Here is a 20808-nt window from a genome sequence, read left to right as displayed (position 1 = left end):
GGGCGGGGGGGTCCCCTGCCAGGGAGCTGCGGGGGGGGGACACGGCTCAGGGGGGGGCCCAAAACCAGCCCCCCCTTCCAGGCCCGGGGGTGGGGGGCACCCAGGGTGGGGGGGGTCTGCACTTAGGGGGGGTCCCCAGGGAGATGGGTCCTTTTTGGGGGGGCCCCAGGGGGATATGGAGTCCCCCCCCCATTTTGGGGGGATCCCAGGTGGGGGGGGTCCCCAATTTGGGGGTCCCCAAGATGATGGGGGGGTGATTTTTGGGGGGGGCCACCCATTTGGGGGGGTTCCAGGTCGGGGGGGCCCAACTGGGGGGTCCCATGGGGATGTGGGGGGGTCCCCATTTTGGGGGGGTCCCCAGGGGGGTGTTGGGGGGGGTCTCCACTTTGGGGGGGTCCCATGGGGATCGAGGGGGGGTCCCATTTTGGGGGGGGTCCCATGGGGATCTGGGGGATCCCTATTTTGGGGGGGTCCCATGGGGATCGAGGGGGGGTCCCATTTTGGGGGGGTCCCATGGGGATCTGGGGGGGGGCCCATTTTGGGGGGTTCCCCTGGGGATTTGGGGGGGGGATTCTCCCTTTTGGAGCCCCCCCATTTCGGGGTCCCCTTCGGGGGGGGGGGTCTCACCTTGCCGGGGGTCCCCGGGGGGGCCGGGGGGGGGCACGGGCCGAGCCCAGCAGCACCGCCCCCCCCGCCAGGGCCAGCAGGGCCCCCCCACCCGCCGTCAGCAGCCCCGGGCCCGGCTCGTACCTGGGGGGGGGGGGGGGGAGAAACGGCACCCTGGGGACCTGGGGGCACCCAGACCCCCCCAGGGACCCCCCCCCAATGGCACCCAGGGACCCCCAAACCCCCCCCAATGGCACCCAGGGATCCTCAACCCCCCCCAGGGGCCCCCCCCAGCACCCAGGGCCCCCCAGTGGCACCCAGGGACCCCCAAACCCCCCCATGGCACCCAGTGGCACCCAGGGACCCCCCCGGACCCCCCCCAATGGCACCCAGGGACCCCCAACCCCCCCCCCAGGGGCCCCCAGTGGCACCCAGGGACCCCCGAACCCCCCCCGTGGCACCCAGGGCCCCCCCCCCGGACTCGCCCCAATGGCACCCAGGGACCCCCAACCCCCCCCCAGGGGCCCCCAGTGGCACCCAGGGACCCCCGAACCCCCCCAGGGCCCCCCCCAGCACCCAGAGCCCCCCCCCAATGGCACCCAGGGACACCAGGGCCCCGCCATGGCACCCAGGACCCCCCCAATGGCACCCAGGGACCCCCAACCCCCCCAGGGGCACCCAAGACCCCCCCCGGGGACCCCCAGGACCCCCCTCCAATGGCACCCAGAGCCCCCCCCCCAGCACCCAGGACCCCCCCGGGACCCCCAACCCCCCCCACGGCACCCAACCCCCCCTCCAACCCACCTGTTCCCCCCCCCCCTGCACCCAGGACCTTCCCCTGCCCCCCCCCTTGGCACCCAAGACCCCCCCACCCCTTCCCCCCCCCCAGGGCCCCCAACCCCCCCCACGGCACCCAGGACCCCCCCAGGCACCCAAGGGCCCCCCCCATGGCACCCAGGACCCCCCCAGCCCTTCTGCCCCCCACCCAGCACCCAAGCCCCCCCCCAATCCCCTGCCCCCCCCATGGCACCCAGGACCCCCCCCCGGCACCCACAGCCCCCCCCACCTGACACCGGGGTGCTGGGGGTCGAAGAAGTCCCGGGTGAAGCTGGCGGCCACCCAGGCGGCAGCGGCCAGTGCCCCCAGCCCTGGGGGGGCACCCATGGGTGCTGGGGGGGGTTGTGCACCCCATGGCACCCCCCCCGGACCCACAGCAACGCCTGGACCCACAGCAAACCCCCCCCCACAGCACCCTGCACCCCCCCCCCGACACCCAGTGCCCCCAGCCCTGGGGGGGGGGCACCCATGGGTGCTGGGGGGGGGGTGCAACCCATTGCGCCCGCCCAGGCACCCTGCAACCCCCGCACCCATGGGTGCCACCCCCGCACCCATGTCCCTCCAGAACCCCTGTCCCCCCCCCCAGCACCCATGTTCCCCTCCCCAAGCACCCATCTCCCCCCTCCAGTACCCATCCTCCCCCAGCACCTGTGGGTGCCCCCCAGCACCCATGCCCCCCCAACACCCATGTCCCCCCCACAGCCCCCATGCCCCCCGCCAGCACCCCTGTCCCCCCCCAGCACCCATGGGTGCCCCCCAACACCCTCCCCCCAGCACTCATGTCCCCCCCCCCAGCACCTGTGTCCCCTCCAGCACCCATGGGTCCCCCCCAGCACCCATCTCCCCCCACCAGTACCCATGTCCCCCCCAGCACCCATGTGCCCCCCCCAGCACCCATGGGTGCCTCCTGAGCACCCATGTCCCCCCCAGTCCCCATGTCCCCACCCAGCCCCCATGGGTGCCCCCCCAGCACCCATTTCCCCCCCCCAGCCCCCTGGGTGCCCCCCTCCCATACTGGCCAGCAGCAGCAGCCCCCCTCGTGGCACCCATGTCCCCCCCCCAGCACCCATATCCCCCTCTCAGCCCCCCTGGGTGCCCCCCCCGTACCAGCCAGCAGCAGCAGCCTGCCCGCGGCACCCATGTCCCCCCCCCCAGCACCCTTGTCCCCCTCCCAGCCCCCCTGGGTGCCCCCCCAGCCCCCCTGGTTGCCCCCCCAGCACCCATTCCCCCCCCCAGCACCCCTGGGTGCCCCCCCCATACCGGCCAGCAGCAGCAGCCCCCCCGCAGCCCCCCGGGCCCTGCGCCGGGAGCCGCCGTCGCCCAGGCGGGAGCAGCCCGACCCAGCCGAGGCCACCAGCGTCCCCAGGGCGCCCAGGGCCACCGCCGCCACCAGCAGCGCCCGCCCGCCCCACACGTAGCCTGGGGGGGGTGGGGGAGGAGGCACGGCGTCGGGTGGGGCCCAGGCGTCCGGGCCCCATGGCACCCCCATGGCCCCCCCACCCATGAACCCCCACGGTTCTGTGGTGGCCCCATGTCCCTATGATGTCCCCATGGTGGCCCTCCATGGCCCCACGGTGGCCGCATGTCCCCCATCGTGACCCCCATGGTGGCCCCATGGCCCTCCATGGCCCTCCATGGTGGCCCCATGGCCCCCATGGTGACCCCCATGGCCCTCCACAGCCCCATGGTGGCCCCATGACCCTCGTGGTGACCCCCATGATGTCCCCATGGCCCTCCGTGTCCCTCCATGGTGGCCCCATAGCCCTATAATGGCCCCATGGTGACCCCATGTCCCCCGTGGTGGCCCCATGGCCCTCCATGGCCCTCCATGGTGGCCCCATGTCCCCCACGGTGGCCCCATGTCCCCCATGGTGACCCCTATGTTGTCCCCATGGTGGCTCTTCATGTCCCTATGATGTCCCCATGGTGGACCTCCATGGCCCCATGGTGGCCCCATGGCCCTGTGTCCCCATGGTGGCCCTCCATGTCCCCATGCTGCCCCCCCCCATGATGCCCCCATGGTTTCCCCCCCCAGCGTTCCCCTGATGTCCTCATGATGTCCCCATGGTGACCCCATGGTGTCCCCATGATATTCCCATGATGTCCCCCATGTCCCTGTGATGTCCCCATGGTATCCCCCAGGTGTCCTCATGATGTCCCCATGATGTCCCCATGATGTCCCCCCGGTGTCCCCTGTGATGTCCCCCATGATGTCCCTTTGATGCCCCCATAGTGTCCCCGTGATAGCCGCATGACATCCCTCAGGTGTCCCCATAGTGTCCCCAATGATATCCCCATGATGTCCCCATGATGTCCCATGATATCTCCATGGTGTCCCTGTAATGTCCCCCACGGTATCCCCATGATGTCCCCCAGGTGTCCCCCAGGTGTCCCCATGATGTCCCCATGTCCCCCTGGCATCCCCATGATGTCCCCATGATGTCCCTGTGATGTCTCCATTATGTCCCCCATGATGTCCTCATGATGTCCACCCGGTGTCCCTATGATGTCCCCATGGTGTCCCCACCATATCCCCATGATGTCCCCATGATGTCCCTGTGATGTCTCCATTATGTCCCCCATGATGTCCCCATGGTGTCCCCCAGGTGTCCCCATGATGCCCCCCCGCCATGTCCCCCTGGCATCCCCATGGTGTCCCCATGGTGCCCCCCATGGTGCCCCATCATGTCCCCATGATGTCCCCAGGTGTCCCTGTGATGTCTCCATTATGTCCCCCATGATGTCCCCCCCATGATGTCCCCTTGATGCCCCCATGATGTCCCTGTGGTGTCCCCATGACATCCCTCAGGTGTCCCCATGATGTCCCCATGATGTCCCATGATATCTCCATGGTGTCCCTGTAATGTCCCCCACAGTATCCCCATGATGTCACCCAGGTGTCCCCCAGGTGTCCCCATGATGTCCCCCCCCATGTTCCCCTGGCATCCCCATGGTGTCTCCATGGTGTCCCCATGATGTCCCCATGATGTCTCCCATGGTGTCCCCCCGGTGTCCCCCCCCGTGTCCCCCCCGTGTCCCCCGTACCGGGCAGGCTGAGCAGGGAGCTCAGCTCCAGGCAGGAGGTGACGCCGGTGGCGTCGGCGGCGCAGTCGCGCCACAGCCCGCGGGTGACGGTGACGGTGGCCACGGCGCTGGCCTGGCCCCCCGCCACCCCCCAGGCGTCGTGGGGCAGCGCCGCCGCCAGCAGCCCCCAGCCCAGCGCCCCCAGCGCCAGCCCCAGCCCCCCCAGCGCCGCCCCCCCGCGCCCCATGGCTGGGGGACACCGGGGGACAAGGAACACAGGGGACAAGGGACACAGGGGACACAGGAGATGTTATATGGGACAAGGGACACGTGGGGACACGCTATACGGGGTGGGGACACAGGGGGGACACGGGACACAGAGGGGACACGGGGGGACACGGGGGGCACAGGAGAGGGGACACGGGGACACGGAGGAGATGGGGGACACAGGAGATGCTATATAGGATGGGGACACAGGGGGACACGAGGGGACACGGGAGATGGGGGACACAGGGACAGGGGACACGGGAGATGCTATGTGGGATGGGGGACTTGGGACAAGGGGGACCTGGGATGCAGGAGGACACCGGGACACAGGAGATGGGGGACACAGGGACACGGGACACGGGGGAGATGCTATATGGGCTGTGGGACACGTGGGGACATGCTATATGGCATGGGGACACAGGACATGGGACACAGGGGGGGCAAGGGTGATGCTATATGGGATGGGGGACACGGGATGGGGGACAAGGGACATGGGGGGACACGAGAGATGGGGACACAGGGACAAGGGACACAGGGGGACAGAGGGGACACGGGGGAGATGCTATATGGGACAAGGGACATGTGGGGACATGCTATATGGGATGGGGACACGGGACATGAGGGGGGCACAGGACACGGGACACGCAGGGGACACGGGAGATGCTATGTGGGACGTGGGACACGGGACATAGGAGACGGCAACACAGGACACAGGACAGGGGACACAGGACATGGGATGGGGGACGGGGGACACGGGGGGTTGGCAGGGACACAGGGACGGCTGTGGGGACCCGGCGGTGGCCGTGGGGACCCGGGACCGGGGGGGGACGACACGCGGGGGGGACACGCGGGGGCCGTGGCCGGACTCACGGTCGCTCGGTGGCGGCGGCGGTGGCAGCGGTGGCCCCGGTGTGGCCTTAAGGGGCGGGAGGGGCCGGGGGGGGCGGGGGAGGCGGGGCCGGGGGGGTGAATGGGGGGGGTGAGTGGGGGCGGCAGGGTGTGAATGGGGGTGAGGGGGGGTGAATGGGGGGGTGACGGGGGGGTGAATGGGGTGGCAGGGGGTGAATGGGGGTGATGGGGGGTGAATGGGGGTAAATGGGCTGAATGGGGGCGAGGGGGGGTGAACGGGGGGGTTACAGGGGGGTGAGTGGGGCGTGAACGGGGGCAGCAAGGTGTGAATGGGGTGACGGGGGGGTTATGGGGGTGAATAGGGGCGGCAGTGTGTGAATGGGGGTGAGTGGGGGGGTGAATGGGAGCGGCAGGATGTGAATGGGGGTGAGGGGGGTGAATGGGGATAATGGGGGGGTGACGGAGGGGTGAATGGGGGTGTGAATGGGGGTGGCACGATGTGAATGGGGGGGTGAATGGGGTGAATGGGGGGTTACAGGGGTGAATGGGGGGGTGGATGGGGAGGTGAATGGGGGCAGCAGTGTGTCAATGGGGGTAAATGGGGGGGGTGAATGGGGGGTGAATGGGAGGTGACAGAGGGGTGAATGGGGGGTGAGTGAAGTGACGGGGGGTTGAATGGGGGCAGCAGGGTGTGACGGGGGTGAATTGGGGGTGAATGAGGGGGAATGGGGTGACGGGGGGGTACGGGGGTGAATGGGAGGGTGAATGGGGGCAACAGTGTGTGAATAGGGTGGTGATGGGGGTGACGGGGGGTGAATGGGGGTAAATGGGGGGGTGACAGGAGGTGAATGGGGGCAGCAGTGGGAATGGGGGGGTGAACTGGGGGTGAATGAGGAGGGAATGGGGGCAACGGGGTGAATGGGGGGGGTGACGGGGGGCTGAAGGGGGGCAGCAGGATGTGAATGGGGGTGGATGGGGTGTGGGAGTGGGAGGTTACAGGGGGGTGAATGGGCAGTGAATGGGGGGGTGAACGGCGGCAGCAGGATGTGAATGGGGGGTGATGGGGGTGAATGGGGGGGTGAAAGGAGGGTTATGGGGGGGGAATGGTGGGTGAACGGGGGCAGCAGGGTGTGAATGGGGGGGTGAATGAGGGGGAATGGGTGGGTGAATGGGGAGGGTGACGGTGGTGAATGGGGGTAAATGGGGCTGTGAATGGGGATGTCGGGGGGGGGGTGTGTGAATGGGGGTCAATGGGGGCAGCAGGGGGTGAATGGGGGGGTGATGGGGGTTAATGGGAGGTGAATGGGGGTGATTGGGGGGGTGTGAATGGGGGCGATGGGGGGGTGAATGTGTGGGGGGGCCTGCAGTGCAATGAGGCACTATAGGGGGTAAAGAGGGGGTGTGAATGGGGGCCGGGGGGGGGGTGAAACAGGGCGTGATGGGTCACCGGGGGGGGGGGTGAATGGGGGGGGTGCGATGGTTCACGACAGTCTGACAGGGTGACAAGGGGGGGGGTGTGAATGGGGTGACGGGGGGGGTGAATGGGGGTGAGCCTCGGATGTGATGGGGCACTATGGGGGGGGCTGAGGGGGGTGTGAATTGGAGCGGGGGGGGTGAACACAGCGAGTGGGGGGGGCAAAATGGGGAGCGATGGGTCACTCTGGGGGGCGATGGGGGGGGTGAATGGAGGGGTCACTGGGGTGTGATGGGTCACTCCGGGGTGTGAATGGGGTGTTGGGGGGGTGAATGGGGGGGTGCAATGAGGGTCCAGTGGGGTGTGAATGGGCCGGGGGGGGGGGCGCTGCTGGGGGGGGGCGCGATTGCACGCGGTGAACCCAGGCTTCCCGGCCCCTCCCCCACCCAGAAGGGGCCCAGGTGTCCGGGCCCACCCCTGTCTCTTCCGTAGCCTCCCCGCCCCCCCCATCCCGGTCCGGGGGCAGCAGGGGGGGGGGCCCAGGCGTCCGGGCGGGGGCCCAGGCGTCCGGGCTTCTTCCCCCCACCCCCCCGGCTGGCACCGGCTCCCACTTTCCTGTTGACGCCAACCCGGGCTGGGCCGGGGCCAGCGGGGGCCGCGCCCGGACGCCTGGGCCCCCCCCCCCACCCGAACTCACCCGGACGCCTGGGCCCCCACATGGCCTGGATGCCTGGGCCCCTTCCTGAACCCACCCGGACACCTGGGCCCCCCCTGAACTTACCGGACACCTGGGCCCCCCAACCTGACCCGGACGCCTGGGCCCCCCCAAACCCACCTGGACGCCTGGGGCCCCCCCAACATGACCCGGATGCCTGGGCCCTCCTAACCTGACCCGGACGCCTGGGCCCCCCTGAACCTCACCCAGACGCCTGGGCCCTCCTAACCTGACCGGGACACCTGGGCCCCCTCAAACCCACCCGGACGCCTGGGCCCCCCAAACCCACTCGGACGCCTGGGCCCCCCCCGACTCCACCCGGACCCCTGGGCCCCCCACAACACCCCCTCCCCCAACTGCCCCCCCCCCACGGCCAAAGGAGCCCAGGCGTCCGGGCCGCCTCCCCTCCCCCGCCCAGGGGGGCCCAGGCGTCCGGGCCCGGCCCAAGGCCGGCGGCTAACGGGGCTCGGGGGAGCCGTAACGGGGCCCCTCCCCCCCCTTCCCGGCACCGCTCCTTCCCCTCCCCCCCCCCGAGAGGGGCCCAGGCGTCCGGGAGCCTCTGTTCTTCCCCCCCCCGGCCCCACCCCCAACGCCCGGACGCCTGGGCCCCCCCTGCCCGTCCCTCCCCACCGGGGCAGGAAAGGGCGGCTCCTGCCCGGCACGCGCCCGGACGCCTGGGCCCCTTGGGGGGGGGGGTGTGAACGGAGGGGGGGGCCAGGACGCCTGGGCCCCTTCAGGGAGGGGGAATTGGGGGGATGGGGGCATGCCCGGACGCCTGGGCCCCTTGGGGGGGGGTGAAGGGGGGGGCCCGGACACCTGGGCCCCTTGGGGCAATGGGGGGGTTGAATGGGGGGGGACACCAGGACGCCTGGGCCCCTTGGGGGGGGGCCAGGATGCCTGGGCCCCTTCAGGGAGGGCGATTTGGGGGCCCCCGGATGCCTGGGCCCCCCGAGCTCAACCCCAATACAAGACACTGGAGAACGCCCCCCCCCCCCCCCCCCCCGCTCCATGGGGCCCAGGTGTCTGGGGGGCCCAGGTGTCCGGGAGGGGCCCAGGCGTCCGGGAGGGGCCCAGGCGTCCGGGGGGGGGCCCAGGCGTCCGGGAGGGCCCAGGCATCTGGGAAGGGCCCAGGCGTCCGGGAGGGCCCAGGCATCTGGGAAGGGCCCAGGCGTCCAGGAGGGGCCCAGGCATCTGGGAGGGCCCAGGTGTCCGAGAGGACCCAGGCGTCCAGGAGGGGCCCAGGCGTCCGGGAGGGGCCCCGGCATCCGGGGGGGCCCAGGCGTCCAGGAGGGCCCAGGCGTCCGGGGGGCCCAGGTGTCCGGGGGGGCCCAGGCGTCCGGGAGGGACCCAGGCGTCCGGGAGGGCCCAGGCGTCCGGAGGGGCCCAGGCGTCCGGGCGCCCCCAGCACTCGGAGGCGGCAGCGAACGCAACCGGTTTTATTTACACGCCGGAGGGGGGGGGACGCGGGGGGGGGGGACACGCGTGTCCCCAAGGCACACGGGGGGGGGGGGGGGGACACGGGGGCGTCACCCCCCCGGCGTCCCCGGCTGTGGCTGTGACGTCACCGTGGCGTCGCCGTGATGTCACCGGTGTCACCGCGACGTCACCACCGAGGCGCCGCCGCGTCCTGCTTTGGTGTCGCCCTCTCGGCCCCGGTGTCACCATCATGTCACCATGGTGTCACCATCATGTCACTGTGGCGTCACCATCATGTCGCCGTCGTGTCAACGTGGCGTCACCGTGGCGTCACCATCATGTCATCACGGCGTCACTGTTGTGTCATCGTGGCTTCACCATCATGTCGCCGTCATGTCACCGTGGCGTCACCATCATGTCACCGCCGTGTCACCGTGGCATCGCCGCCGTGTCATCGTGGTGTCACCGTGGCGTCGCCGTCGTGTCACCGGGTCATCGCCGTAAGGGGACATGGAGGGGACACGGGGACGGGGAAGGACGTGGGGACACGGGGACATGGGGGGACGCGGAGGTGACACGGGGGGACACGGGACGGAGGGGACATGGGGGACATGGAGGTGACACGGGACGGAGGAGACACGGGGGGACATGGTGGGCCGTGCCGGTCATGGGCGGTGGCACCTCAGGGACATGGTGACACGGGGGGGGCACACAGGGGTGACACATGGGTGAGATGAGGGGACACGGGGTGACACGGAGTGATGGGGTGACACAGAGCGTCACAGGGTGACAAGGGGGGGTGACACGGGGGACACAGGGATCAGGGGACACAGGGTGTCACGGAGTGATGAGGTGACACAGTGTCACAGGGTGACATGGGCTGACACAGGGGGGTGACACACGGGGTGACACCGGGACGGTGACACAGAGGGGTGACACGGGGGTGAGGGGACACAGGGTGACATGGAGTGTCACAAGGCGTCAGAGTGACACCGGGGGGGTGACGGGGTGACACGGGGGGTGACACACAGGGAGGTGACACAGGGGGGAGGTGACACACGGGGACGACATGGGGTGACACGGGGGGAGGTGACGTAGGGGGTGACACAGAGGTGACACAGGGCAATGGAGCGACATGGGGTGACATGGGGGGAGGTGACACGGGGGTGACACGGGGGTGACAACGGGAGGTGACACGCCGGGGGGGGGTCAGGACTTGGCCTTGGCGATGGCGAGGCCGAGGAGGCCGGCGACACCGAGGGCCAGGCCACCAACCAGGGCCATGCCCAGGAGCCCGTCTGGGGGACAGGGGACATCGGGGACACGGGGGACATGGAGGGATGTGGAAGACATGGGGGGACATGGGGGGACATGGAGGGACATGGGGACATGGGGGGACATGGGGGACATGGAGGGACATGGAGGGACATGGGGACATGGGGGGACATGGGGGGACATGGGGGGACATGGAGGGACATGGGGACATGGGGGGACATGGGGGGACATGGGGGGACATGGAGGGACATGGGGACATGGGGGGACATGGAGGGACATGGAGGGACATGGAGGGACATGAGGGACATGGGGGGACATGGGGGACATGGGGGACATGGGGGGACATGGGGGACATGGGGGGACATGGGGGACATGGAGGGACATGGAGGGACATGGGGGACATGGGGGACATGGGGGGGCATGGAGGGACATGGGGGACATGGAGGGACATGGGGGACATGGGGGGACATGGGGGACATGGGGGACATGGGGGGACATGGGGGGACATGGAGGGACATGGGGGACATGGAGGGACATGGGGGGACATGGGGGGACATGACGGACATGGGGGGGCATGGAGGGACATGGGGGACATGGAGGGACATGGGGGCATGGGGGACATGGGGGACATGGGGGGACATGGGGGGACATGGGGGACATGGAGGGACATGGAGGGACATGGGGGGACATGGGGGACATGGGGGGACATGGAGGGACATGGGGGACATGGGGGACATGGGGGGACATGGGGGGACATGGGGGACATGGGGGGACATGGAGGGACATGGGGGACATGGGGGACATGGGGGACATGGAGGGACATGGGGGGACATGGGGGACATGGGGGACATGGAGGGACATGGGGGACATGGGGGGACATGGGGGACATGGGGGACATGGGGGGACATGGGGGGACATGGAGGGACATGGGGGACATGGAGGGACATGGGGGGACATGGAGGGACATGGGGGACATGGGGGACATGGGGGGACATGGGGGGACATGGAGGGACATGGGGGGACATGGGGGGACATGGAGGGACATGGGGGACATGGAGGGACATGGAGGGACATGGGGGACATGGAGGGACATGGGGGACATGGAGGGACATGGGGGGACATGGGGGACATGGAGGGACATGGAGGGACATGGGGGGACATGGAGAGACATGGGGGGACATGGGGGACATGGGGGGACATGGGGGGACATGGGGGGACATGGAGGGACATGGGGGGACATGGGGGACATGGGGGACATGGAGGGACATGGGGGACATGGGGGGACATGGGGGACATGGGGGGACATGGGGGACATGGGGGACATGGAGGGACATGGGGGACATGGGGGGACATGGGGGGACATGGAGGGACATGGAGGGACATGGGGGACATGGGGGACATGGGGGGACATGGAGGGACATGGGGGGACATGGGGGACATGGGGGACATGGAGGGACATGGGGGGACATGGGGGGAAAGGGAGGGACATGGGGGACATGGAGGGACATGGAGGGACATGGGGGACATGGAGGGACATGGAGGGACATGGAGGGACATGGGGGACATGGAGGGACATGGAGGGACATGGAGGGACATGGGGGACATGGGGGGACATGGAGGGACATGGAGGGACATGGGGGGACATGGAGGGACACGAGGGACATGGGGGGACATGGGGGACATGGAGGGACATGAGGGACATGGGGGACATGGGGGGACAGGGAGGGACATGGGGGGACAGGAAGGACATGGAGACACAGGTCAGTGCTGCCACCCACACGCCAGGACACGCGAGGGGACACGGGGGACACGTGCCAGCGCGTGGAGCCATGTCGAGGCGTGTTCAAGCGCATGCAAGCGTGTTGAGGCATGTGGAGGCGTGTTAAGCCATGTCGAGCCACATTAAGACATACTCAGGCATGTCAAAGCGTGCGGAGCTGAGTTTTGGCGTGTTGAGGCATGTTGAACCGTGTCGAAAGGGTGTCGACACATATCGAGCCGTGCTGAGGCGTGTTGACGTATGTTAAGACCTGTTGCCCCATGTTGAGGTGGGTAGAGGCGTGTTGAGGTGTGCTGAGGCGTCTTTAGGCGTGTTGAGGCGTGTTGAAAGGGTGTTGGGGCGTGTTGAGGCGTGTTTGGGTGTGTTGAGGCGTGTTGAAAGGGTGTTGGGGCGTGTTTGGGTGTGTTGAGGCGTGTTGAGGCGTGTTTGGGTGTGTTGAGGCATGTTGAAAGGGTGTTGAGGCGTGTTTGGGTGTGTTGAGGCGTGTTGAGGCGTGTTTGGGTGTGTTGAGGCGTGTTGAAAGGGTGTTGAGGCGTGTTTGGGTGTGTTGAGGCGTGTTGAGGCGTGTTTGGGTGTGTTGAGGCGTGTTGAAAGGGTGTTGAGGCGTGTTTGGGTGTGTTGAGGCGTGTTGAGGCGTGTTTGGGTGTGTTGAGGCGTGTTGCAAGGCTGTTGGGGCGTGTTGAAGCATGTTGAGGTGCGTCAAGGCATGTTGAGGTATGTTGAGGTGTGTCGAGGTATGTTAAGCCCTGTTGAGGCATGTTAAGGTGTGTCGAGGCATGTTGAGGCGTGTTGACGTGTGCTAAGGTACGCTGAGGCTTATCGAGGCATGCTGAAGCGTGTTGAGGCGTGTTGAGGTGCGTTGAGGCATGTTGAAAGGGTGTTGAGGCGTGTTTGGGTGTGTTGAGGCGTGTTGAAAGGGTGTTGAGGCGTGTTTGGGTGTGTTGAGGCGTGTTGAGGCGTGTTGCAAGGATGTTGGGGCGTGTTGAAGCATGTTGAGGTGCATCAAAGCATGTTGAGGTGTGTCAAGGTATGTTGAGCCCTGTTGAGGCATGTTAAGGCGTGTCGAGGCATGTTGAGGCGTGTTGACGTGTGCTAACGTACGCTGAGGCTTATCGAGGCATGCTGAAGCGTGTTGAGGCGCGTTGAGGCATGTTGAAAGGGTGTTGAGCCGTGTTGAAAGGGTGCTAAAGCATGTTGAGGCATGTTGAGGCGTGTTTAGGCGTGTTAAGGCATACTGAGATGCACTGAGCCATGTTGACGCGTGTTGAAGCATGTTGAGGTGTGTTTAGGCATGTTAAGGCGTGTTGAAAGCATGTTGAAGCCTGTTGAGCCATGTTTGGGTGTCCTGAACCATGTTGACGTGTGTTGAAAGCGTGTTGAGGCATGTTGAGACCTGCTGAAGTGTGTTAAGGCATGTTGAAGCGTGTTTAGGCATGTTGAGGCAGGCTGAGGCTTACCGAGGCGTGTTGAGGCGTGTTGAACTGTGTTGCGACATGTTGAGGTGTGTTTAGGCGTGTTGAGGCAGGCTGAGGCTTATTGAGGCGTGTTGAGGCATGTTGAGGCGTGTTGAGGTGGGCTGAGCCGTGTCGAGGCATGTTTAGGTGTGTTTAGGTGTCTTTAGCTGTGTTCAGGCATGTTTAGATGTGTGTAAGCATGTTTAAGCGCATCTAAGCATGTCTAAGCATGTGTAAGCATGTTTTAAGCGTGTCTAAGCGTGTTTAAGCGTGTGGGACCCACCTTTGCACACGCCATCGCAGACACGCTGCCACCACAGCCCCCGGGGGGGACACGCGGGGGCACCCGCTGCCCGTAGCCGCCCGTAGCCGCGTCTAAGCGTGTGTAAGCGTGTTCTAAGCATGTTTTAAGCGTGTCTAAGCGTGTTTAAGCGTGTGGGACCCACCTTTGCACACACCATCGCAGACACGCTGCCACCACAGCCCCCGGGGGGGACACGCGGGGGCACCCGCTGCCCGTAGCCGCCCGTAGGCGTGTCTAAACGTGTCTAAGCGTGTTCTAAGCATGTTTTAAGCATGTCTAAGCGTGTTTAAGCGTGTGGGACCCACCTTTGCACACGCCATCGCGGACACGCTGCCACCACAGCCCCTGGGGGACACGCGGGGACACCCGCTGCCCGTAGCCGCCCGTAGGCGTGTCTAAACGTGTCTAAGCATGTGTAAGCGTGTTCTAAGCATGTTTTAAGCGTGTCTAAGCGTGTTTAAGTGTGTGGCACCCACCTTTGCACACGCCATCGCAGACACGCTGCCACCACAGCCCCCGGGGGGGACACGCGGAGGCACCCGCTGCCCGTAGCCACACGCAGCCGCGCGTAGCCATGTCTAAGCATGTCTAAGCGTGTGTTAGCGTGTTTTAAGCGTGTCTAAGCGTGTTCAGGCGTGTGGGACCCACCTTTGCGCATGCTGTCGCGGATGCGGCGCCGCAGCCGCAGCCCCTGGGCGTTGTGGGGTTCAGCCTGCAGCAGCCCCTCCACGTACTGCAGCGCCCGCTCGTACTCCTGCGACACGCCAGGGACACGCCAAGGACACGCCAGGACACGCCGGGACACGCCGGGACACGTTGGGACAAACCGGGACAGGTGGGACACGTCGGGACATGCCAGGACACACCGGGACACGCAGGACACACCAGGACACATGGGACATGCCAGGACACGTCGGGACATGCCGGGACACGCCGGGACACGCCAGGACACGTCAGGACACATCGGGACATGCCAGGACACGTTGGGACACGCCGGGACACATTGGGACACGCCGGGACACATTGGGACACGTTGAGACACGGCAGGACACACCGGGACACGTGGGACACGCCAGGACAGGGGACGCAGCAGGACGTGAGACATGTCATGACATGACATGGGACACGCAGTGACACAGGACACGCCGTGACATGGGACACAGGAAAGCAAGAAACGTGGGGACGTGGGGACACAAGACACGGAGGACACAGGGACACGGGGACACAGGGGACGTGGTGACACAGGACATGGGGGGACACAGAAGACAGAGACACATGGGGACACGTGAACATGGGGACACAGGGGACATGGGGACATAGGACACAGGGCACATAGGGACATGTAGACAAGGGGACACAGACACATGGGGACACGTGGACATGGGGACACGGGGACAGGAACATGGTGGGGACACGGGACGGGGCAGAGGGACGACACCGTCAGGGCAGGCGCCACTTTGTCCCCTGGTGCCACCAACCTCCCCCGTGTCCCCAATGTCCCCTCTGGTGCCACCAACCCTCTCCAGGTCCAACTGGTGCCACCAACCTCCTCCAGGTCCCCAATGTCCCCCCTGGTGCCACCAACCCTCTCCAAGTCACCCTGGTGCCACCAACCTCCCCCGTGTCCCCAATGTCCCCCACCGACATGCCACTGTCCCAGGGTCGCCCATGGACATGTCCTCATCACCCCGTGTCCCCCAGGGACACGTCCCTGTCCCCATGTCCCCCACCAACATGCCACTGTCCCCAAGCCCCCCATGGACATGTCCTCGTCACCCTGTGTCACCCATGGACACGTCCTCGTCCCCGTGTCCCTGAGATGTCACTGTCCCCAGGTCCCCCAACAACATGTCACTGTCCCCATGCGCCCCACAGACATGTCCCCATCATCCTGTGTCCCCCATGGACACGTCCTTGTCCCCATGTCCCCCAGGGACACGTCCCCGTCCCCAAGTCCCCCGAGGACACGGCCCTGCCGCCACCGCTCCCGCGGGGACGCGGCCTTGTCACCAGGCCTGTGATTCCCCCAGAGGCGTCCGCTCCGTGTCCCCTCCGTGTCCCCCCGTGTCCCTCGTGTCCCCACGTGCCCCCCGTGTCCCCCCGTGTCCCCCCGTGTCCCCTGTCCCCACCTTGAGGCGGTAGTTGGCCACGGCCAGGTAGTAGACGTAGTCACGCTGCTCCTCCTTGGTGCCCGTGGGCATGAGCTCTGCGGGGACACGGGGACACGCAGGGGACACAGGGGACATCGGGGACATGTGGGGACACGTAACATGGAGAAGGCAAGAATGCGACAAAAATGACACAAACAAGGGACAAAAAAAAATACAGATTAGTCATGGTTGTTCCAAGGCCACATGGTCCCTCCATGTCCCCCATGTCCCCCCGTATCCCCCCGTGTCCCTCCGTGTCCCCCCATGTCCCTCCATGTCCCCCTGTGTCTCTCCATGTCCCTCCATGTCCCCCCATGTCCCCAATGTCCCCCTGTGTCCCTCATGTCCCCTCATGTCCCCCATGTCCCCCCATGTCCCCCATGTCCCTCCATGTCCCCCCATGTCTCTCATGTCCCTCATGTCCCCCATGTCCCTCCATGTCCCTCCATGTCCCCCCATGTCCCCCATGTCCCTCCATGTCCCCCCATGTCTCTCATATCCCTCATGTCCCCCATGTCCCCCATGTCCCCCCATGTCCATGTCCCCCCATGTCCCCAATGTCCCCCATGTCCCTCCATGTCCCCCATGTCCCCCCATGTCCCCCCATGTCCCCAATGTCCCCTCTATCCCCCCATGTCCCTCCATGTCCCCCCATGTCCGCAATGTCCCCCATGTCCCCCCATGTCCCTCCATGTCCCCCATGTCCCCCATGTCCCCCCGTCCCTCATATCCCCCCATGTGCTCCATCTCCCCCGTGTCCCCCATGTCCCCGTGTCCCCAGTGTCCCCGCGCGTCACCTTCGAGCAGGGCGGCCCCCCGGGCCACGTCCCCCCCGTAGCGGCTCCGCACCAGGGCCCAGGCGTACTCGAACTGCACCTGGGGGGGCACCGGCCCCCCCCCCCGGCGCGCCGCCGCGTACCGCCGCTCCAGCGCCTGGCACCGCGTCACCGTGTCACCGCGTCACCGCGTCACCGCGTCACCGCGCGCCGGGGAGGCGGGGGATGCGGGGGGACGGGGACGCGGGGGGACGTGGGGATATAGGGACGAGGGACATGGGGACACGGGGACATGGGGGACATGGGGACATGGGGATGAGGGACATGGGGACACAGGGACAAGGGACATGGGGACTTGGGGACATGGGGGACATGGGGGACATGGGGGACATGGGGGGACATGGGGGGACACGGGTACACAGGGACGAGGCACATGGGGACACAGGGGGACGTGGGGACACAGGGACGAGGGACATGGCGACTTGGGGACATGGGGGGACATGGGGACACAGGGACGAGGGACATGGGGACACAGGGGGACATGGGGGACATGGGGACACGGGGACAAGGGACATGGGGACACGGGGACACAGGGATGAGGGAGATGGGGACACGGGGGACATGGGGGACACGGGGACACAGGGACGAGGGACAAGGGACATGGGGTCACAGGGTCACGGGGGGACATGGGGACACAGGGACTAGGGACATGGGGACATGTGGACACGGGGGGACGTGGGGACACAGGGACGAGGGACATGGGGACACGGGGGACATGGGGACACAGGGACGAGGGACAAGGGACATGGGGTCACAGGGTCACGGGGGACATGGGGACACAGGGACTAGGGACATGGGGACATGGGGACACGGGGGACATGGGGGACGCGGGGACACAGAGACGAGGGACATGGGGGACATGGGGGACACAGGGACAAGGGACATGGGGTGCAGGGACATGGGGACACAGGGAGGAGGGACACGGGGACATGGGGACGCAGGGACAAGGGACATGGGGACACGGGGACACGGGGACAGGGGGACACAGGGGACATGGGGACGCAGGGACAGGGCCACCGGCACACGGACGGGGACACAAACATGGGGTCAAGGGCACAGGGACACGGGGAGGTGGCCATGGGGACACAGGGGGGCCGGGCGGGAGGGACCCCGGGGGCGGGGCCAGCGTGGAGGGGGCGTGGCCAAAGGGAGGGGGCGTGGCCAAGGAAGGGGCGTGGCCGCTGAGGAGGGGGCGTGTGGAGGGGGCGGGGCCTGGATGGAGGCTGCGCGGGGGGCGTGGCCAAGGAGGGGGCGTGGCCAAGGGGCAGCGCCGCCGCTTGGGGTCCGAGGGGGCGTGGCCAAGGAGGGGGCGGGGCCAGGCGCCGCGCGGGGGGCGGGGCCAAGGGGCTGCGCCGCCGCTTGGGACCGGGGAGGGGGGTGTTGGCCGAGGGGGCGTGGCCGGGTGCCGAGGGGGGCGTGGCCAAGGCGGCGTGACGCAGCGCCGCGCGGGGGGCGTGGCCAAGGGGCTGCGCCGCCGCCTGGGGCCCCGAGGGGGGGGCGTGGCCAAGGAGGGGGCGTGGCCGGCGGCAGCTGCGCCACGGCGGGAAGGGGGGAGGGGGAGCGAGCCCCCCCCTCGGTGGGCGGGGCCGAAGGAGGGGCGGGGCCGCGCCTAGGGGGCGGGGCCGGCGTCCGGGGGGGCGGGGCCTCACCATCAGGTCCTCCACGGCCACCACGTCGTCCAGCTCCGACTCCATCGCACCCGGAAGCGCCCGCGCCCCGCCCCCTGCCGGAAGCGGAAGCGGCGTCACGTTGACACCCCGCCCTCCCCGCTCCTCCCTCCTCCCCTCCCCTCCCGCAACGGAGCCGCGCGCATGCGCGCTGCCATGGGGCCGCCTGGCGCCGCCCCCGACGCCTACGTCACAACGAGGTCGGCCGCCGCCGGCTCCCATTGGCTCGGCCGCGGCCGTGGCAACCGCCCGCCCCCAGCGCCGCGCCCTGGCAACGGCCCCCCCCCCGCGCCCGCCCCTGCCAACGGCCCCGCCCCCTGGCAACCGCCGGCCCCGCCCCTAGCAACGGCCCGGCCCCGCCCCCTGGCAACGGCTGGGCCCCCCCCCTGCTGCCTGGCTGTGGCCGCCCCCTAGCAACGGCTCACCCCGCCCCCTAGCAACCACCTGGGCCCGCCTCCTGGCAACCGCCCGGCCCCGCCCCCTAGCAACGGTCTTGCCCCGCCCCCTGGCAACAGCAGGCGGGCGCCGGGGTCCCCGCTGCGGGGTGCCAGGACGCCTGGGCCCCTTGGGGGGGGGCAGGGAGCCTCCCCAGGACGCCTGGGCCCCTTGGGGGTGTGACAGGGGGCGGGGCCAGGACGCCTGGGCCCCTTTGGGGTGTCATGGGGGGATGGAGGCGGGACGCCTGGGCCCCTCGGACGCCTGGGCCCCTGCTCTGACCTGGGAGCCGGGGTCACCGTAGGGGGCTGGGTTTTGGGGTGAATTCCCGGGATTTTGGTCACAGGCTGCGGGAACACGGGGGGGGGGACGGGAGGCGATTTTGGGGTGAATTCCCGGGATTTCGGGCCCAACCTGCAGCAGCCCGGCCCGGGGGGGGGGGGGAGGGACCCCTCAGGGGGCTGATTTTTGGGGTGAATTACCGCGATTTCGGCCCCGGCGCCGCCCTGGCGCATCGCGGCCCTCGCCTTCCACTTCCGGGGCGGTGCCGCGCGGGTGACGTCAGCCACGCTCACTTCCGGCCACGCCTTCCTCCGACAACCCCCCCCCCCCCGCGCGGCACCGGCCGCGGCTTCGCGCCTAAACGCGGCGCCGCCGCCGCCCTGGCCACGCCCCCACCCGCCGCCGAGGCCACGCCCCCCGCCGCCCTGGCCACGCCCCCGGCGCCTTCCCGCGCCGCCGAGGCCACGCCCCCCGCCGCCGAGGCCACGCCCCCTGCGCCTTCCCGCACCGCCCTGGCCACGCCCCCACCCGCCGCCCTGGCCACGCCCCCGGTTGTCCCGGCTCGGCTGCGCCGCCCTGGCCACGCCCCGTCTGGCCGCTGCCGCCCTGGCCACGCCCCCGCCGCCCTGGCCACGCCCCCCGCTGCTTGGCCACACCCCCTGTCGCCGATGCCGCCCTGGCCACGCCCCCCGTGGCTGCCGCTGCCCTGGCCCCGCCCCCCCGCGGCTGCCACTGCTCTGGCCCCGCCCCTTCACCCAGCCTCGACCACGCCCCGGGCCTGGCCACGCCCCCCGGCCACGCCCCCTCGGCGGAGCCCCGCCCCCCGGGAGCCGAGGGCATGGGCGCGTGTGGAGGCGTGTGGAGGCGTGTTGGAGCGTGTGGAGGCGTGTGGGAGCGTGTTGGAGCGTGTGCAGGCCTGGGGAGGCCTGCGAAGGCGTGTGGAGGCGTGTGAAGCCATGTTGAGGCATGTGGAGGCGTGTGGAAGCGTGTGGAGGCGTGTGAAGCCATGTTGAGGCGTGTGGACGCATGTGGCCCACCCCCCACACACATGTTGAGGCGGGTGGAAGCATGCGGAGCTGTGTGGCCTCCCCCGCACACACGTGCTGAGGCGTGTGGAGGCGTGCGGGAGCGTGCGGAGGCGTGTGGGCCTGCCCTGCCCACGCATGTGGAGGTGTGTGGGGTCACATGGAGGCGCGCGGAGGCGTGTGGGAGCGTGTTGGAGCATGTGGAGGCCTGTGGAGGTGTGCAGACCCCCCGCACATGCGTGTAGAGCCGCGTTGGGGCGTGCAGGGAGGTGTAGAGGCGTGTGGAGGCATGTGGGAGCATGCGGAGCCATGTGGCCACCCACACCCCGCCCCGCACACGTGTGTTGAGGCGTGTCAGAGCGTGTTGGAGCATGTGGGGGCCTGCGAAGGTGTGTGGCTTCATGTTGTGAAGTGTGTGGAGGCGTGTTGAGGCATGTTGACACGTGTTGACACACGTTGAGACGTGTGGCCG

At 68.4% G+C, this 20808-nt stretch overlaps 1 protein-coding gene across 1 annotated transcript; it reads right to left on the bottom strand.

Moving 5' to 3' along the window:
• Nucleotides 1-9134: 9134 nt before the first annotated feature.
• LOC135324560 (mitochondrial fission 1 protein-like) lies at nt 9135-19633 on the bottom strand. Its single transcript, XM_064501142.1, has 6 exons — nt 19512-19633; nt 18577-18650; nt 16889-17024; nt 16071-16147; nt 14590-14695; nt 9135-10426 (listed from the first exon to the last, which is right to left on the bottom strand). Exons 2-6 carry the CDS (start codon nt 18619-18621, stop codon nt 10338-10340), a joined length of 453 nt encoding a protein of 150 aa, XP_064357212.1. The 5' UTR covers nt 18622-18650; nt 19512-19633; the 3' UTR covers nt 9135-10337.
• Between the last annotated feature and the right edge of the window lie 1175 nt (nt 19634-20808).

The sequence above is a fragment of the Dromaius novaehollandiae genome, chromosome 32 (genome assembly GCF_036370855.1).
Source record: "Dromaius novaehollandiae isolate bDroNov1 chromosome 32, bDroNov1.hap1, whole genome shotgun sequence".
Classification (NCBI taxonomy): Eukaryota; Metazoa; Chordata; class Aves; order Casuariiformes; family Dromaiidae; genus Dromaius; species Dromaius novaehollandiae.
This window is presented reverse-complemented; position numbering and strand designations above follow the sequence as displayed.

What these genes read in the sequence shown, in the direction of transcription:
- LOC135324560 (XM_064501142.1), bottom strand. Translation starts at nt 18,621, where the DNA reads ATGGAGTCGGAGCTGGACGACGTGGTGGCCGTGGAGGACCTGATG. An exon ending in GGGGGCCGCCCTGCTCGAAG is followed by an intron (nt 16,148 to 16,888) that starts GTGACGCGCGGG and finishes GTGTCCCCGCAG; the next exon opens with AGCTCATGCCCACGGGCACC. An exon ending in CCGCGACAGCATGCGCAAAG is followed by an intron (nt 10,427 to 14,589) that starts GTGGGTCCCACA and finishes CCTGTCCCCCAG; the next exon opens with ACGGGCTCCTGGGCATGGCC.